Source organism: Oryx dammah, unplaced genomic scaffold (genome assembly GCF_014754425.2).
Source record: "Oryx dammah isolate SB20612 unplaced genomic scaffold, SCBI_Odam_1.1 HiC_scaffold_6, whole genome shotgun sequence".
NCBI lineage: Eukaryota > Metazoa > Chordata > Mammalia > Artiodactyla > Bovidae > Oryx > Oryx dammah.
Genome location: NW_024070190.1, coordinates 33,281,805 through 33,301,346, shown reverse-complemented (window position 1 = coordinate 33,301,346; position 19,542 = coordinate 33,281,805). Strand labels below are relative to the sequence as shown.

The 19,542-nt window shown below is 49.7% G+C and overlaps 1 protein-coding gene across 2 annotated transcripts in view; it reads right to left on the bottom strand.

The window, feature by feature from the left end:
* Positions 1-19,542, bottom strand: part of LRRC20 (leucine rich repeat containing 20) — a 74,381-nt gene that overhangs the window by 9,441 nt on the left and 45,398 nt on the right. For both annotated transcript variants that reach the window (XM_040242180.1, XM_040242181.1), the window contains one exon: positions 14,297-14,464. In XM_040242180.1, coding sequence (XP_040098114.1) covers positions 14,297-14,464 — 168 coding nt within the window. The remainder of the gene's footprint in view (positions 1-14,296; positions 14,465-19,542) is intronic.

The following is a 19,542-nucleotide window of genomic DNA, read 5'->3' as shown; positions in this document are numbered from 1 at the left end:
GGAGAAAAGCCCCACTGCGACTCCCTCCTCCTCATCGCAGGCTGGCCGGCAAGGTGGGCCCGTGGGCTTCTAGTGCGGCTTCCTGCCAGAGGCACTCCCCAGCCCAGATGTGATATGCAGTCAAAGCCAGGCCATAACGATTCTCTTCAGAAATAACACGGTTGGGACTTCCCTGGAGATCTAGTGGTCAAGACTGTGCTCCCAGTGGAGGGGGCGTGGGTTCGATTCCTGGTTAGGAAACTAAGATTCCGTATGCCGGAGACTGTGTCCAAAATAAATAAACAAGAAATTAAAAATAAATAACACAGTCCTATTTCTGGCTGCTCTGGAGACAGCCAAGTAAGTAACTCAGATTGCCTGGCCCAAGCCTGGCAATTTGTCTTCCAGGGCAGATTTCCCCTTTTGCTCTCCTGTGTCCCTCCCCCTCCCCACTGAGGTCCCTGCACCAGCCCAACCCCTCTGCTCCTCCAACTGTTTCAGTTAGAAGCACTGGGAGGGCCTCAGGAAACAACGGCAATTTTGCTGTGGCCTCCCATTAAGTGTCTGCCGATCCCTCCCTTGCAGCTGGAGGATGGAGGACAAGAGCCGCCTGTGTGTACACCAACAGTCTGGAAGTGAGGGGTGAAGGACATGTGGGATAGAAAAGGAATGGCCTCCTGAAAGCTCTTCTCCTGGGTTGGGGCGGATGTGTGAATGACTCCTTTGTGGGTCCTTTGTAAATCCTCTCCATGCTCAGAACCTAAGCTTACTGCTACCAATTTTACAACTCTTGCTGCTCAGACTTAAGATCATTGTCAGCGAAATCAGACCTTCTTTATAAATTGGAAAAATAAGAAGAAACGCTCTTAAGATAAGCACTAGGTGGGAATGAGTAAGGGAAGGCCTCACCAGGGAAAACAGCTTCTAGAAAAGAAAATGAGTTAAAGGTGGTGGTGGAGGGGAAGTAGGAGGGGTGGGAGGGCAATAACAAGAAAGTGATGTGCTGGCTAAGGTTTTACACTCCACTTCCTGGAGGGAAACATCCCTGATTTGTGGCATTTGCTAAGGTTTTGTGTGGTTTTTTTTGGTTGTACTACACAGTGGGATGGCAACCCACTCCAGTGTTCTTGCCTGGAGAATTCCATGGACAGAGGAGCCTGCCAGGCTACATACAGTCCATGGAGTCTCAAAGAGTCAGACACGACTGAGAGACTAACACACAGTGCGATCTTAGTTCCCTGACCAGGGATTGAACCCAGGCCCCCAGCAGCAAAAGCCCTGAGTGCTAACCACTGGACAACCAGGGAATTCCCAGAATTTGCCCATTTTTTCATGGTATAAATATTCCTACCATGGTCAATTTCAAGCTACCATGGTGAGGTCATTGAACTTGAGTGAGCATGTCCAGTACTGGGGAGCCAAGTCAAGCAGCCCACCCAGGCAGGACCACAGGTTCCCGAGCACAAGGTGCCAGAGCTCAGGCCCATTCCTGTCTACTTACACTATGATTCTTTGGAATAAACCTGAACTTTGGGAACTGGCCCACAGTTTTGCTATCTACACGTTCTCAGTTGCCTTTGGTTCATTTATAAATGAAAATGCTAAGTGTGCGACAAGGAAATCAGGAGGGGCGGTTTGTGGGCCAGCAGAGCACCATGCCCAGGGTCCCGTAGGGTCAGGGGGAAAAGAGGCCAAGAGGCAAGTCCACAGAGCTCACCTCTGTCACCTTCCCAGCCAACTGTCAGCTCTCATGGCTGGGCTGATTGCTCTTCTCATCCTGATGTAGCTAAGCACGCACGTGTGTGCTCACACACGACTGACATAGGGAGGAGAAAGAAGGAGGTTATAGTTTCTTGAGGGATGGAATGTTTGTTGTTAGAAGGTCCTGGTTTAGCTCAGTGACTCTACGTTGCCTGCACATTGGAATCATCGGGGAGCTTTAAAAAAAAAATCATCAAGCCCCAAACCCTCCATCAGAGATTCTGACTTAACTGGCATGGGGTATGGCCGGGACACAGGTATTTTGAAATCTCCCGGATGATTTGAATGCAGAGCTAGTTTGAGTACCACTGGTCTTCCCGGTGAGGCTTAATGAGAGAATCTGGTGAAAACATCCGTCTAGCGCTTCCATCCTAGGATGCGGCCCATCTGCTCCACTGTGTGGGGCAGAGCCGCCAAGCGCCAGGCTGATTGCCTGAACTCATGGCTTAGGAAATTCTGCCTCATTACCTTACCCCTGTTCTCTCCACCCCAAGAGAATTTTCCTCCAACCAAAGTTATGTGCTTCAGCCATAGTTTTCCTGTGGCTTTCAATCTCCCTCCAGCTATAGTCCTTCTTTTTATGCAAAGCACTATCCTCAACAGCTGGGGTTCTGGAGAGACTGTCTGGGCTGGGATCCTAGTTTTGTCCAGGCAGCATGACCTTGGCCAAGTTGCTTAACTTCCCTGAGCCTTGGTTTCCTCACCTGAGGAGAATAATAGTACCTGCCTCTTAAGGGAAAAATTGAAGGCAAAAGGAGAAGGGTGCAGAAGAGGATGAAATGGTTAAATAGCATCACTGATTAGACGGACATGAATTTGAGCAAACTCCGGGAGATAGTGAAGGACAGAGGAGACTGGCGTGCTGCGGTCCATGGGGTTGCAAAGAGTCAGACATGACCTAGCAACCAAGCAACAACAACATAAGGCTGTTGCCCACATTAAACAAAAGCACACTTGAAATTGCTTAGAGAAGATCCAGATGTGAAGTAAACAGTCACTAAGTATCAGCCAGGGTAGCTGACATGCCACAAGCCCCGCAAGAACAGGGAGTGTGCTTTGTCCATCTCCATCTCCAGCACAGTGCCTAGCGCAGAGCAAGCTGCTCAATCAAAAAACAGCTGGTGAATGAACATTTCTCCAATACCTAAATCTGTGTCTGTGCCCCTGGGAGCCTCTTACTCCCTGAATAAGATCCTTGCAAGGCTGAGTTCTGAGTCAGAGCATTTCGGCTGCTATCCAGCACTCTGGACAGAGACAGGGACAGCCCGTTTCTTAGACTGGCTTGTCTAAGGCATCATGGAATTGCTCTGTTTTAAGCCGATGACACCACCCTTATGGCAGAAAGTGAAGAGGAACTAAAAAGCCTCTTGATGAAAGTGAAAGAGGAGAGTGAAAAAGTTGGCTTAAAGCTCAACATTCAGAAAATGAAGATCATGGCATCCAGTCCCATCACTCCATGGCAAATAGATGGGGAAACAGTGGAAACAGTGTCAGACTTTTTTTTTTTTTTTGCTCCCAAATCACTGCAGATGCTGATTGCAGCCATGAAATTAAAAGATGCTTACTCCTTGGAAGAAAAGTTATGAGCAACCTAGATAGCATATTCAAAAGCGGAGACATTACTTTGCCAACAAAGGTCCATCTAATCAAGGCTATGGTTTTTCCAGTGGTCATGTATAGATGTGAGAGTTGGACTGTAAGAAAGCTGAGCACCGAAGAATTGATGGTTTTGAACTGTGGTGTTGGACAAGACTCTTGAGAGTCCCTTGGACTGCAAGGAGATCCAACCAATCCATTCTAAAAGAGATCCGTCCTGGGTGTTCTTTGGAATGACTGATGCTAAAGCTGAAACTCCAATACTTTGGCCACCTCAGGCGAAGAGTTGACTCATTGGAAAAGACTGTGATGCTGGGAGGGATGGGAGGCAGGAGGAAAAGGGGACGACAGAGGATGAGATGGCTGGATGGCATCACCGACTCGACGGACATGAGTCTGAGTGAACTCCGGGAGTTGGCGATGGACAGGGAGGCCTGGCGTGCTGCGGTTCATGGGGCTGCAAAGAGTCGGACACGACTGAGCGACTGAACTGAACTGCAGCAAATGTCAGAGAACTTTCCTTGCTCTTCTCTCGTGTGCTACCATCAGAGCAACATGAGCATCCTGGATAATTGGAGGTTCTGGGTAATCAAGGTTTTACCACTCACTGGTTGGCACAGGGAATGCCACTTGGGCAGAGACTTGGCTTGCTAATTCCCTCCAGGCAGACACACGTGGGCAGGAGCTGCAACAAGAGCTTCCCTCCCCTCCACGTCTGGGGGCCAAGTCTAATTGATGTTGAAGACTGTTTGTTTACTCCCAGCTTCTCCCTCAAGAGGCTCCACAGCCAGCAAGCACTCCTACACTGTGGCTAACGATGGCTTCACGATCGATGCGTGCACTGACTGCTCACTGCCCGTGGGGTATGCAGCAGCACTCTGCTGGTGCTGGACAAGGTCATACTGGGCAGAGGGCATGAGTCCACTGTGCCACACAGACAGCTGCCACCTTGGAGGGTGAATTCTCTTCTCCTGGGCACTGTAACACTTAGTGCTTGGTGGAAGGGGTAGGGCAAGGCTCAGACTGTTGTATGCTCGGCGGGCAGAGGAGGGGGGATTTCAAACTCAGTGCCCAGGGTTCTTTCCATTTCCCCTCAGACAGGCTTAGAGCCCAAGAACCAGGGGCAGGAGGATAGTGCCAGGGATTTGACATTGTCTTCCCAGACCCTCTCTCCTTTGACATGTCTTAGGGGTTAACAGGGCTTCCCCGGTGGCTCAGACAGTAAAGAATTCGCCTGCAACGCAGGAGACCCAGGTTCAACCCCTGGGTCAGAAAGAGCCTCTGGAGAAGGGAATGACAACCCACTCCAGTATTCTTGCCTGGAGAATTCCACGGACAGAGAAGCCTGCCAGGCCATAGTTCATGGGGTCGCAGAGAGTCTAACACGACCAAGCGGCTAACACACACACGCACACACACACACACAGACATTAACAGCCTTCTCTGGCAGGCAGGAAGCTAGAGGAAGTGTGCTTGCCAATTAGCTCCTTGTAAATACCAGCTAAAAGCCCTTGTAGTGTGACTCCTTGCACGGAGAGCTCCCTTCTCTGCCACCACAGGGATCACACCAGGGCTGAGCAAGGCCAGTTAAGAAAACTCTCCCCCTGTGACCTGGCCAACAGCGTCCTGGTGCTACCAGACCAGTGGACCTGCACACACTTCTCTGGGCGCCACCCACACCCTCCACTCCCATCACATGTAGACCTGGCAAGTTCTGGAACACCCAGAGGTGGGTCCAGGAGTGCCAAAGACCTGGGTTCAATCCTGCCTCCACCACACCCCTGTGCAAGCTGTTTAATCTCTCTGAGCCTGTCTCTTAGCTGTCAAGTGAAGGTAATACCTCCTATCCAGAAGAGAGGCCTGAGCAAATTATATGAGAATTACAGAAGAGCAGTGTCAAGCAGCCATGGCTGTTAGATTTTGAAATCGGTGCGATTTTATCTTTTTTAGATCAAATAGAACATTAGTTCCACTTCTGCTTTTCTAGGGTTTCCTCTATTTAAAAACTATTTCCTGGACTCTTATGAAAGAAGTCGCCTTTTGTCCCCCGAGAGGCACAGAGAGGCTGGGAACAAAAGGATTGGGTCCCACTCACTCCTGCTCCCCAGGAAGCCCTTCCCTGCTCAGCTGCTACATGGCCCTCTCACTTAGCACTTGGTACTCAGTGCTTGTGGCTCATCTCCCCACCCCCTCGAGAGTTCCCAGAACAAACAAAGCCTGCAGAACCTCCCACTAAGGGGCAGCCTGGTAGAGCCCCAGAGTGAAATAAAGCCATGCCTCTCTGCTCCTGTGATGCTGATCAACTAATTCTGTGAAATGGGGTGAAGCTGGCATACTGACATCAATGCAGGGGGAGGGCAATCCTGAGGCCCTAGTGGGCACCTGTGCCCCAGGCTAAGGGAGGACACCCTGGAGACTCTCTTCTATTGATGGAGACCAGAGTGAAGCTGTGCTTCTCTGCAGGAATCTGCCTCTTCCCGCCACCACCTTCCCAGAGGAGGGAGAAGTTACTGCGACAGAGGGCCTGGGCCCTGAGAGATACATTGGGCCATGGCAGGCGTATAGGTGTCCCCTTGGGCCAGGAGTGCTCCCTCCAAGTCTCCACGGTGCTCCCCACCCTCATCCTTGTATCCCAGGGGATGAGGGTCCTGTACTTTGTGGAAACCTTATGTTTGAGGGCTGGCACCATGGCCCAGATAAACTATGATGGAAGACTGCGAGTCAGGGGTGGGGGTTGTGAAGTGTGAAAGGAAGAACCAGTTGCAATAGATGATTCAGGAAGCAGAGTGGGCTATACTAGGCACTAGCTGGATAGATGTGAGGAAAGGAGAGAATGATACAGACATCAGTTGCACAGAGATTCTCAATCAACCCACCACTGCCTCGCCCACGGCACGTGTTAGAAAGGCAGATTCCGGGGTCCCATCCACACAAAATCTGATGTGGTGGGTCTGAGAGGAGACCCAGTAGTCTTCCTTTTTAACAAGCGCTCCAGAGGGATCCAAATGGGGATCTGTGGCGGGTACCCTGAGGAATTCCGTGAAGTTTAAGCAGCATTGTGCTTGGGGGGATGGCAGGGCCAATAAGCACAGTCAGCTGCCCAGAGATAGCACTGGGGGCTTCAGGAATAAGGTCTTGCTATGCATAGAAAGCATCTGGGTGTCTTTCTCAGGTGCAGATTACGATTCAGGACGTTGGAGGTGAAGCCTGTGTGTGCTCAGTCCCAATAAGTCATGTCCAACTCTTTGCGACCCCACGGACTATAGCCCACCAGGCTCCTCTGTCCATGGAGTTCTCCAGGTAAGAATCCTGGGGTGTGTTGCCATGCCCTCCTCCAGGGGATCTTTCTGATCCAGGGATTGAACTCGATTGAACTCACGTCTCCGACATCTCCTGCACTGCAGGCAGATTCTTTAAACACTGAGCCACGCCCAAGAAAAAGTGTTAGTCTCTCCGTCATGTCTGACTCTTTACAACCCTATGGACTGTAGCCCACCAGGCTCCTCTGTCCATGGTCCTGAATTTCTAACAGGTGATACTCACCCTGCCGCTGGGTGACACTTGGAGAAGCCAGAGCCTCGATAGGGATTCTCCAACTTCAGCATGCACCTGCGTCATTTGGAGGCAGGGTCAGGGATTATTCATATAGATTGCTAGGGAGTTCCCTGGTGGTCTGTTGTTGTTCAGGCGCTCAGTCATGTCTGACTCTTTGTGAGTCCTTCACCAACTCCCTGAGCTTGCTCAAACTCATGTCAATTGAATTGGTGATGTCATCTAACCATCTCATCCTCTGTCATCCTCTTCTCCTCCTGCTTTCAGTCTTTCCCAGCACTGGGGTCTTTTCCAATAAGTCAGCTCTTCACATCAGGTGGTGGTCTAGTGGTTAGGATTTAACACTTTCACTGCCATGGCCTGTGTTCAATCCCTGGTCGGGGAAATGAGATCCCACAAGCCACATGGCAAGGTCAAAATAAGAAAACAAAATCATTTGCTGTCCACTTCCCTCCCCCAGTTTCTGACTGCGGGGGTCTGGGGAGGGGCCTAAAAATATGTATTTCTATCAAGTTATAAGGTGATGCTGCTGGTCCTGGGACTACCCCCGCCTCCACTGACTCTGAGAACTGTTGGCCTCAAAAGTAAGAAGTGAAACTGTATTGGACAGAATTAAGCAAATGCAGCCAAAAGCATCTTTATGTAATACAGATACAGATGTGCCCCGCTATCCAAAAGCAGAAAGTTCACATAAAAGCTTTTGTAAGCAGAAATGGTATAAAGTGAAGAAACAATCACCTTAGGACACATCTTGTTTCCCTGAGAGCTCAGTTGGTAAAGAATCTGCCTGCAATGCAGGAGACCCTGGTTTGATTTCTGGGTCGGGAAGATCCTCTGGAGAAGGGAAATGCTACCCACTTCAGTATTCTTGGGCTTTCCATGTGGCTCAGCTGGTAAAGAATCCATCTGCAATGCAGGAGACCTAGGTTCAATTCCTGGGTTGGGAAGATACCCTGGAGAAGGGAAAGGTTATCCACTCCAGTTTTCTGGCCTGGAGAATTCCATGGACTATATAGTCCATGGGGTTGCAAAGAGTCAGACACAACTGAGCGACTTTCACTTTCACTTACTAAAAGACACACAAAATAAATGGAGATAAAGCACAGATGCTCACAGACACAGTTCAAAGCAACGGCAGCTTGATGCTGAGTGGGGATACCGGGAAGAAGCTTGGCTTCAGCACTCTCCCTGCTCAGGATAGGAGCTTCCTCTATTAACACTTGCTGCAAAATGAATGCTGAATGCTGTTTGCACTTTTCCTAGTTTTTCATAAAAGTGAAAATCCTTTTCAGATTTCTTTGACTAGTGAAATCAAAGTGAAGTAAACAGGTGTAAAGCAAACCTTCAAAAAACCAAGGATATCTGTACTTTTAAAAGTACCGTTGCTCTATTTGTTAAATTCTTAAGAAGATTTTCTTTCCTATGATCTCTTGCTCTCTCTGGAACAGTGAATGCATCAGGTAAAAAACAAAATAAAACAAAAATTTGGTGAACTGAGGGTGACAAAAAGCAAAATTCTAGCTTAGCCAAAACAGTCTCCTACTTAGCAAAATGAAGGTTCTTCAATACTTGGTTTCCCTTCACCCCCACATGTTCCAGGAACATGTTGAATTGCTCTGTAGCATCAAGTACTTCCAAGTTCTTAGGCATGAACGGTGCTTCAGCACCCACCTTCAAGCCCTCTATGACAGCTGCTGGGATAAAGCACTGACTCCCTGGCTTTCATAGGATGAGTGACCCATCTTCTTCTCCTGTCACCATTCACAGTCAGACTAAATGCTTCCACCTCCTCTGAAGCTTCCCCAGGGCTCTCTTGGGAACCCCACCTCACAAGGATAGTTGGATGGCCACCCTCAGCCCTTCTGACCATGTCTGGTCTTTTTCTGGCTGAGCTGAAAGACATGTTAGGATCTTAGCTCCCAACCAGGGATCGAACTCATGCCCCCTGCAGTGGAAGTGTAGAGTCATAACCACGAGACCACCAGGGAAGTTCCCTGACCATGTCTTATCTAGCAATTTACTCTCCACTTCCACTCTGCAACCTACCATCTGCAAGCTGCTTGAGGTCAGGATCTGTATCTCCTTCATCTCTGAAGCCCCAACCTCTGCAGAGACTCTCTCCCCTCAAGCAGTCTTGTTTATACACACTCAGAAGTTTCCATATACCTCTTTTTGGTTTGGAAAATACAGGGACCAACCCATATCCCAGAAACCTGTGATGCACTGCTGTTGGAATAAACACTCTAAGCTACAAACCCTTTTCTCTCTCTCAGGAGTGCCTGGAGAAAACAACCATGTCCTGGCAGGCTTGTCTCTAAGGACCCAGGAAGCCTCCCATCCGGATGGGGGCACTTGCGGTGTGTGTGCTGGGAGCCAGCGAGTGGGGGAGGTAGAGTCCTGTCACTTGCACCACTTCCTGTTCATCTGTACCAGGCCCGGACCTGCACTTGGGGGGTTAGGACAGAGGCAGAGAAAATGATAAGACCAGAGGCAGGACTTCTGGACTATGAGCTCAGGCCGTGCAGGGTGTGTGAGGTGAGGCGGGGTGGGGATAGAGAGTCAGGTAGCATTGAACCTAGCATCTGCCTGGCTCCATACTCAGGTGAGAGGAGAGCTGAGATCATCCCCTCGGCAGAGACCCCACTGCCCATCTTCACACCACCCCCAACAACTAGTCGCCAGGAGGATGCCGTGGTGGTGACCAAGATGGACGTAGATGTGGGTGGAGATGGGAGGGGGGAAGAATGTAGCGTAGTTGAGGGACGGGAGCTAGGCCAGCTGAGCACAGACCCCAAGTCGCTGTGGGACAACTCAGAGAAGCAGCTTTTGTTATTTTCTCATTGTGACTCACAGCAAGAAATACATTTTAGGACTTCCCTGGGGGTCCAGGGGTTAGGACTCCATGCTTCCAACTGTGGGGGGCATGGGTTTGATCCCTGGTCAGGGAACTAAGATCCCACAAGCCTTGTGGAGTGGTTAAAAAAAAAAGAAATATATTTTACATCATGACCCAGTACCTATATTTATGCAGGCATATAGTAAAACTGAAATAAAATCACAAAGCGGTGTGTACCAAGCTACAGGTGAGGAACTCCAACACATGCTGGTCTCACAGCTTACTAGTGGGTCACAGCTGGCAATTTGAAACAATTGGCCCTATTCAGTGTCAGCCATTTCAGAGAGCCTTCGAGCCTTTGGAATTCCTGCTCTGCACTGTGCTCCCAACCAGCTGCAAGCCGGCTGCATGCAGACACCGCACTCACACTGGCTCTGGAGATGACAGAACTCAAAGGCCAAGTCACACACAAACCAGAGGACTGTCTGTAGGAGGCAACAGCAATGAGGCCGTCACATGCCACCCAGATCCTCGACCTGAGGGCCTCCGGCTACCAGTGAGCACCAAGGACGAGCATCCTCCCACCACTTGCAGTTGGACCCGAAAGCAGAGGGCAGTGTCCCTGCCTCTCCCAGCCTGCATACGCTGACGAGGCCCTGTGTCTTCTCCCCTCCATGGACCTGAGCTGAGCCTCTCCCCGCATCACGGCCCAGAGAGTGCCGGCCAGTGGCACTGTTCAGAAACAAGATGCCACTGCTGGGGACTTCCCTGGTGGTCCAGTGCTAAGACTCGGCGCTCCCAATGCAGGGGGGCCTGGGTTAGATCCCTGGTCAGGGGACTAGATCCTGCATGCTGCAACTAAGAGTTCACAAGCTGCAACTAAACTCTCAGCATGCCTTGTCTGGAGATCCCACACACTGCAATGAAGATTGAAGATGCTGTGTGCTGTGAGTGAGACCCGGCGCAGCCAAATAAATAAATGGAAAAAAATAAACACTAAAATTTAAAAAAAGATGATGCTACTGCTCTTGGAAGCTTCCAGGCCTTTCTGAGGCTGGGCCAGAGGCACCTTTTGAGGAGGTCCCTTCAGATGCACCCGGAGCTTGATTCAGAGCTGCTTGTTCTCTACTTACCGAACTAAAGCTTTAAGGAGATTCATGCACCTCCAATTTATTTCTTTAGAAAACATTTTTTTTGAAAATCTTCCAATCCCCTCTGAGAGCTCTGAGGGGAAAAATAAGCCACACTGAAAACATCTTAAGTTCCTACCACAATTATCCCAATGAGCTCCTGCGAGAGATCGGCTATAACCAATGAACAGTACAAAGTTATTTCCATAATGAAGGAGTGTGCAGCCCTCACCTGCTTCACTGTGATTACAGCCCTCCTCCCTCCAACCTGGGCTGCAAAGGCTGTGGCCTGGTCTTCCACTGGTCTGGGAATCAGGAAACCATCCAAGTAGCTAGGGTGGGCTGGAGAGAGGCAGAACGTAGAAGTGAGGAGATTCCGGCAAGGAACCACCGCTGCCTCCACGTGCCCCTCTCTCCACCTGGTGCGGGGAGAACGCCCAGGGCATCCCACAGTGGAGCAGTCCTGGGATCAGCCAAGCACGTCTAGAAGCCACTGGGCACCTGGGGAAAACTTGGAGGCAGGGGCGTTCCCCAGTCTCCCCATGTTCCCCAGGCCTGGGCAGCAGGAACTGACTGGGCAGCACAGCTCAGTGGCTGAAGTCTCTGCTACCTGCCCAGGGGTACAGTAGACCCTTGACCATGAAGGCCGGGGGAATCTTAGTGCCTCCGTTTCTACATCTATCAAATGGGATGATCACCCTCTTGTCTTGGGCCCGCACATGAGCATTCTTGGTAAACTGCAAGATGCTTCCATGTGCAGAGTAATTACTGTCACTCTGTAGAAAGAAAGAGATATGTGTACAAAAGAATAAGTCAAAACAGCTGATCTAGGTTCTGGGAGCTGTTGCTGCTAAGAAATGTTGTCGGCCTTGCTGGAGGGAGGAACATTACGGGATCTGTCACCCTGTACTTCTCATTTTGGGGACAGGCAGCAGAGATGCCCACTCACCCTGCTCTCCTGCTTGAGGAAAAGCCACCTTCTGGGGCAGGAGTCTGGGGAGAGTCGGAGAACCACCATGTGAAAGCGGAGAAGAAAGCAGAAGCTTAGAGAAGGGATGCAAGTCTTTCAAAGATACAAGTCAGGAAGTGAGGAAGCCAATGGCCAATACTTATCCTGACCTGCCTGCCTGCATCTGCCCATCCAGCTCTGGTCTTGACATTAGCCCAAACAAGTAGCCCTGTCTTGGTTACTGCCCCATTTGGAAAAGCAGCAGACATCAGGAATGCCTCGAAGAACAAAAGGCAGTAGAGGAAGGCCCAGCAAGGAGGGCCTGGCCGAGAATGAAGAGCTCAGGGCAAGACCCCGGTGATCTGGAAAGTCAAAGTCGCTCAGTCGCATCTGACTCTCTGCGACTCCCTGGACTATACAGTTCAGTTCAGTTGCTTAGTTGTGTCCGACTCTTTGCGACCCCATGGACTGCAGCACACCAGGCTTCCCTGTCTATCACCAACTTCTGGAGCTTGCTCAAACTCATGTCCATTGAGTAGCTGATGCTATCCAACCATCTTATCCTCTGTCATCCCCTTCTCCTCCTACCTTCAATCTTTCTCAGCATCAGGGTCCTTTCAAATGAGTCAGTTCTTTGCATCAAATGGCCAAAGTACTGGAGTTTCAGCTTCAAGATCAGTCCTTCCAATGAATATTCAGGACTGATTTCCTTTAGGATGGACTGGTTTGATCTCCTTGCAGTCCAAGGGACTCTCAAGAGGCTTCTCCAACACCACAGTTCAAAAGCATCAATTCTTTGGTGCTCAGCTTTCTGTAAAGTCCAACTCACATCCATACATGACTACTGGAAAAACCATAGCTTTGACTAGACGGACCTTTGTCAGCAAAGTAATGTCTATACAGTCCATGGGATTCTCCAAGTCAGAATATTGGAGTGGGTAGCCTTTCCCTTCTCCAGGGGATCTTCCCAAACCAGGGATCGAACCCAGGTCTCCCATACTGCAGGCATTTCAGGTCGCTTCTTTACCAGGGAAGCCCACCAGGGAAGCCCAAGAATACTGGAGTGGGTAGCCTATCCCTTCTCCAGAGGATCTTCCTGACCCAAGAATTGAACCAGGGTCTCCTGCATTGCAGGCGGATTCTTTACCAACTGAGCTATGAGGAAGCCCTAGGTGGTCAGGATTTTTACAGTAAACAGGCACTTCTGCTTAAACACAGCACAAGGGGTGCCAACCCAGGGGCCAGCCACTCAGTGATCCTGGTCTTGGAACGGCAAGTCTGAACCAGAGCCCACTCCCAGGGCCTTCCCAGAGGCCAGACAAGGGAAGCCCTCTCCAGGCATAGGGCTGAGTTTTAGAATCCTGGCATTTCTGGGGTCTCACTGTGCAACCCCATGCTCTCTCATAACCTCTCTGATCATCAGTTTACACACCTGTAAAAGGATGGACCCCGAAATTCAGAGCTTAGCTGGTTCCCCCTCCCACTCAGCCAGAGCCTGAGCCCTGCGGGCAGCATCCTTGATAGAAGGGAGGCTCACCAGTGCGCTGGGCAGCATCAAACCACCAGAGGCCTCTTGCTTTTAACCTAATAGCATAATGCCTGCAAAAGAGCTTAGCAAAATGAACGCATAACCGAAGGGGGTTATTATTAACCATCAACATCAGAGGCAATGCAAGAGAAGGCGACATGGAGCTGGAGATGGGCTTGCAGAGCCTGCCAAAGCAGCTGCAGGAGGAGCTGAGGAGGAGGGGCACTGAGGGAGCCTGTGAGTGCCGGGCTCTCCCTTGACGGGGCTAGACAGCAGTCGGAGAGGATGCTCAGGCCGAATGAGACCAAGAGGTGTGCAAGAGTTACCAAAGGAGGAAAGGAACCCCTCTTCCACCTCAGAGGAACCCAGCTTGCTGGGGTCTGCGGTTTGCAGGAGGCACACCTCCAACTCGGAGCGAGAGACCTTCTGCTTCCCTGAGGGGGAGTGTATTTTACTGGAAGGTTCAGAGAGGCTGTTCTGAACTTGTTTGCCCGGGGGCTCCTGCTTAATCATCACAGGCAAAGATCTCCTGTGAAGCCAAGGAGGGAGAGCCAGAGCTCAGGCAGGAGTTAACACATAGAAGGTCTGAGCTGAAGGGTCGTAAAGGCAGCCAAGGCTGGAAGATGGAGATAAGAGGAGAGTTTGAGGTCCAAGGTGGCCCAACTAGTTCAGGGCTCACGGTATGAAAAGCCAAGACCTTCTACTTGCCAGGTGAAAGCAAGTGTCCAGCCTGGCCCCTGGCAGGCAGCAGGACCTCATAATAGTTACCTTTCTAGGCTCAATGCCCTGTACTCAGGAATCTCAGACCAGAAAGCCCAACTTTGCACTCTTGTCTATGAAACTCTGCCTCCAGAGCCCCATCCCTTGTGCCCCAGAAGGCCCTGTGAGCCTCAACTCAGGCAAGGGAGCTCAGGGCAGGCTCTGCAGACAGAGGAGGGGCAGGGCTGTGGGCTGCGTCCACTCACCCACAATCTCATTCTCTTCCAGATTGATATTCTCCAGCGCAGGCAGGGTGGTGAGCTGCTCGGGGAAGTCGTGGAACTGGTTCCGGGACAGGTCGATGGCCTTGAGATGCTGCAGGGTGCTGACCTCATTGGGGAGGCGGTGCAGGAAGTTCCCTTCCAGGCGGAGTTCTGCCAGGTGGGAAGGAAGAGTAAGGAGGGGGGAAGTGGAAACAACCCAGAGACCACAGTGACTGCTGGCTGCCTGGGCCAGGAAAGCAGCGAGGAAACCCAGATCCAAAGGAAATCTTCCCAAAGTGCGAATTCCATAGTCATGCAAAAGGAGGGGTAACCCCAACCACTGCCACCCATCATTCCAGCTGGGTGCCCTGCTTTTGGCTTTGGAAAGCAAGGCTCTCACCCCTGTTCAGGATGGCACATCTGGGGTCCTTCCTGAGGCTGGTTTAGGGGCCACAGAATCCTTGCATTGAGGTATCCAGAATGACCAGACAGGCCTTCCTTACTGCAGCTCAAACAGGCTCTTGATTTTGTTCCTCCCAGTCCCTCTCACCTGGACCACTCTGGCAGCCTCCTCCCTGGACTCTTGCCTCCAGCCCCTTTCCAATCAACGCTGCACAGTGGGACCTATTTCACTTCATGAGCACAGCTCTGAGCTTGTAATTCTTCAGTGGATCCCCAAGGCCTCCTCCCCTAGGTAATCCAGACCCTTTATGTTAGGCCGAGGATCTGCAGGTCCAGCACTCACACTCAGGTCCAGGCCTGGCTGCTCTGGGATGATCACACAACACAGGAGAATTCATACAACATCATCTTGCTGGACTCCACTACAGTACTACAAAAGTGGTAACAGGAGGAGCTCCTTTTTCCTTTGTTACTTAGTATGAGTCTGGGACGCCACCAGGAGTGGATATTTATTGTCTCATTTGATCCTCAGAACAGCTCTGCAAGATTTGTCTTACTCTGTTCTATTTGATGGAAGCAGAAATGGTGACTTAGAGAGGTTAAGCAATTTGCCAAGATCACACCTCCAGGTGGCAGAGAAGCCAGGATTAGGATGGCCTGGGTGTCCTGGTACTGGTCACCAAACATGAGATACACATGACCAAGGGGACAGGAGACAGGTGTGAACATTTAATGAGTGATGCTGTGTCCCAGGCAATGTATTAGTTGTTCATGAAATCTCACAAATATCTCCCAGTTTACAAATGAGAGCACTGAGGATCACAGAGGTCAAATAACCTGCCCAAAGGCACACACACCTGGCAGATCCCAACTGGTGGTCAGACGTTCCCCATGTTCCCTGAGATTCACGGATAAAAGAAGGAAGGGAGGAAGTGAATGACAGTCCCATTTCCTCAGGGAAGTGGGGTCGGGGAGGGGTCCATCCAGGCACTGATATAAGGTCAGGGATGAGTGGAGCCTTCAGGGAGCAGAGCCTCTGGGGGAGGCTGGAGACACCTCCGTGCAGAGCACAGTCTGCGAGGCCTGCTGGGGAGATGCGCCTGGGATCAGCCGGGGGCATCTCCACAGTTGAGAAGCTGAAAAGCTTTTCGTCTGACTGACAGCGTTTTAATGAAAGCACGGCGTGCCCTGCCAGCTCTATTTCTTTGCTGTTCAATAGCTTTTCTCCACATCTCTGTCTTGCTGCATTCATGACTCAAAGGCTCTTTAAATTCCCTGCCATCATGTGTGGCTACAATGAACATCATCCTCCGGCTTTTGCATCATCACTTCCTCTCCTCTCAGGGTTGGGGGAGAAGCGGGAGGGCAGAGCCCGACAGACCCGTGGGAGGCTTGCTCTTGCAAGCTTTACACACAAACGTCAACAACCCAGGTGTCAGAAGGTCAAGACTGCTCCCTCATCAGTGAGGTTAATTAAAAAGCCCAAGTTAGGACTTCCCTGGTGGTCCATTGGTTAGGTATACACCTGCCAACGCAGGTTCAATTCCTTCTCTGGGGAGATTCCACATGCCTCGGGGCAGCTAAACCCCAAGGTACATCCGCAGCTACAGAGCCTGTGCTCTGGAGCCCGTGAGCCACAGCTACTGAAGCTCAAGCACACCAGAGCCTGTGCTCTGCAGCAAGAGAAGCCACCTCCATGAGAAGCCGGTGCTCCACACCTAGAGAGCAGCCCCGCTCGCCACGGCTAGAGGAAGCCCATACACGGAACGGAGACCCAGCACGGCCAAAAATAAACAATAACATAAGTAAATAAAAGGTTTAGACAAAACTCCAAGCCAAACAAGGCATTCCTGTTTCAGGAATTGTTTGCTCAAGAACCACTCTGAACAGCAGGTTCTTCTTCCTAAGCTCTTTTCCTCCTCATGACTTTCTGGCTTGCTTCCATCTGGGTGAACCTCATTCTAGAAAAGGGCAACTTTTACTCCTATCAAATTACAGATTATTTGCTCATTAGGTGGTCCATCCCAAAAGTGCAACAGATCCTCCTGACATGCGCTATCTGGATACCTCAGGTCCTCTTGGGAGGAGCAGACAGGATCTGATGGCACAGGGGACCGATTACATAATGATCAACAGAGCAAACGGTCCTGAATACTCACCACATGCCGGTACCCTCTTTTCAATGTTACCATGTTTCACCTCAACTTAATCCTTATGATGACCCACTGAAGTGGTGTAAAATGGATCACATCATATGGATCAGGACATTAGAAACAGCAGAGCCAGGTTCTGACCTGAGGCCAGTGTGGCTCTAGGTTCTGCAGTTATAGTCATGCCACTTACTGACTCTCCACACCCTCCTGACACACACAGGGTCGCTTGGCTAGCTACCATGGACAATGTTTGCAGCTGGTTTATCCAGGAGAAGCTTCAGAAAGATGCACTACTTAAAATTAGATGTTCTTGCTGAAATTTACTATCATCAAGGGAGATTACTGTTGTCACTGTTTTAATATTTTCCCCACTCTGTGCACAGCCCTCCTGGGCCATATTTGTGCTGAGTTATCAAGAAAATTCAGGTCTAGTCCTCCATCACCACTGAAGGCAGCAAGTCGCCTAGCACTCAGGCATGTGAACAGTGCCAATAACCATCACAGACACTCAATGATATCCCAACTGTAAATACAAGATTTTGTTGTTTGAAGCCACTGAGATTTAAAATTATTTGTTCTTAATGCAAAACTTGGAAAACTCAGCAGTGCCCACAGGACTGGAAAAGGTCAGTTTTCATTCCAATCCCAAAGAAAGGCAATGGCAAAGAATGCTCAAACTACTGCACAATTGCACTCATCTCACATGCTAGTAAAGTAATGCTCAAAATTCTCCAAGCCAGGCTTCAGCAATATGTGTACCATGAACTTCCAGATGTTCAAGCTGGTTTTAGAAAAGGCAGAGGAACCAGACATCAAATTGCCAACATTCACTGGATCATCAAAAAAGCAAGAGAGTTCCAGAAAATCATCTATTTCTGCTTTATTGACTATGGCAAAGCCTTTGACTGTGTGGATCACAATAAACTGTGGAAAATTCTGAAAGAGATGGGAATACCAGACCACCCGACCTGCCTCTTGAGAAACCTATATGCAGGTCAGGAGGCAACAGTTAGAACTGGACATGGAACAACAGACTGGTTCCAAATAGGAAAAGGAGTGCATCAAGGCTGTATATTGTCACCCTGCTTATTTAACTTATATGCAGAGTACATCATGAGAAACGCTGGGCTGGAGGAAGCATAAGCTGGAATCAAGATTGCCAGGAGAAATATCAATAACCTCAGATATGCAGATGACACCACCCTTAAGGCAGAAAGTGAAGAGGAACTAAAAAGCCTCTTGATGAAAGTGAAAGAGGAGAGTGGAAAAAGCTGGCTTAAAGCTCAACATTCAGAAAACAAAGATCATGGCATCCGGTCCCATCACTTTATGGCAAATAGATGGGGAAACAGTGGAAACAGTGTCAGACTTTTTTTGGGGGGGCTCCAAAATCACTGCAGATGGTGATTGCAGCCATGAAATTAAAAGACGCTTACTCCTTGGAAGAAAAGTTATGACCAACCTAGATAGTATATTCAAAAGCAGAGACATTAATTACTCTGCCAACAAAGGTCCATCTAGTCAAGGCTATGGTTTTTCCTGTGGTCATGTATGGATGTGAGAGTTGGACTGTGAAGAAATCTGAGCACTGAAGAACTGATGCTTTTGAACTGTGGTGTTGGAGAAGACTCTTGAGAGTCCCTTGGACTGCAAGGGGATCCAACCAGTCCATTCTAAAGGAGATCAGCCCTGGGTATTCTTTGGAAGGAATGATGCTAAAGCTGAAACTCCAGTACTTTGGCCACTTCATGCGAAGAGTTGACTCATTGGAAAAGACTCTGATATTGGGAGGGATTGGGGGCAGGAGGAGAAGGTGATGACAGAGGATGAGATGGCTGGATGGCATCACCGACTCGATGGATGTGAGTTTCGTAAACTCCGGGAGTTGGTGATGGACAGGGAGGCCTGGCGTGCTGCGATTCATGGGGTCGCAGAGTCGGACACGACTGAGCGACTGAACTGAATGCAAAACTAAGATTTCCCTGGTGGCTCAGATGGTAAAGAATCCACCTGCAATGCAGGAGACCCCGGTTTGATCCCTGTGTTGAGAAGATGCCCTGGAGAAAGGAATGGCAACCCACTCCAGTATACTGGCCTGGAGAATTCCACAGACAGAGGAGCCTGGCAGGCTACAGTCCATGGGGTCGCAAAGAGTCAGACAAAACTGAGCAACTTTTACTTTCACTTTAATCCAAAACTGGCCTATCATAACCGATACAGTTTGTTTCACTTTAAACACATCTTCTACTGATAAAAAGCAATGCGTGCTCATTGTAAAAATAGAGACATCACAAAAATATGGAACACGGAAAATGAAAATCCTGTTTCCACTCCTAGAACCACAGTCGTCTGGTATTCACTAGTCTATATTTTTCTATGTACATACTAATAGATAGATGGATGGATAGATATTATTTTTAAAAAACAAATGGAGGAGGACTTCCCTGGTGGTTCCAGTGGCTAAGACTCCACGCTCCCAGTGCAGGTGGCCCAGGTTCAATCCTTGGTCAGGGAACTAGATCCCACATACCGTAACTAAGAGTTCCCATGCCACAGCTAAAGATCCCACACGCCTCAACTAAGACCCGGTGCACCCAAATAAATAAATATTGTTAAAAATGGAACCATAGCCTATGTACTCTTTTGATTCCTGCTTTTTTACTCAATAAAGCCAAGGCAGGTTTCCAAATCATC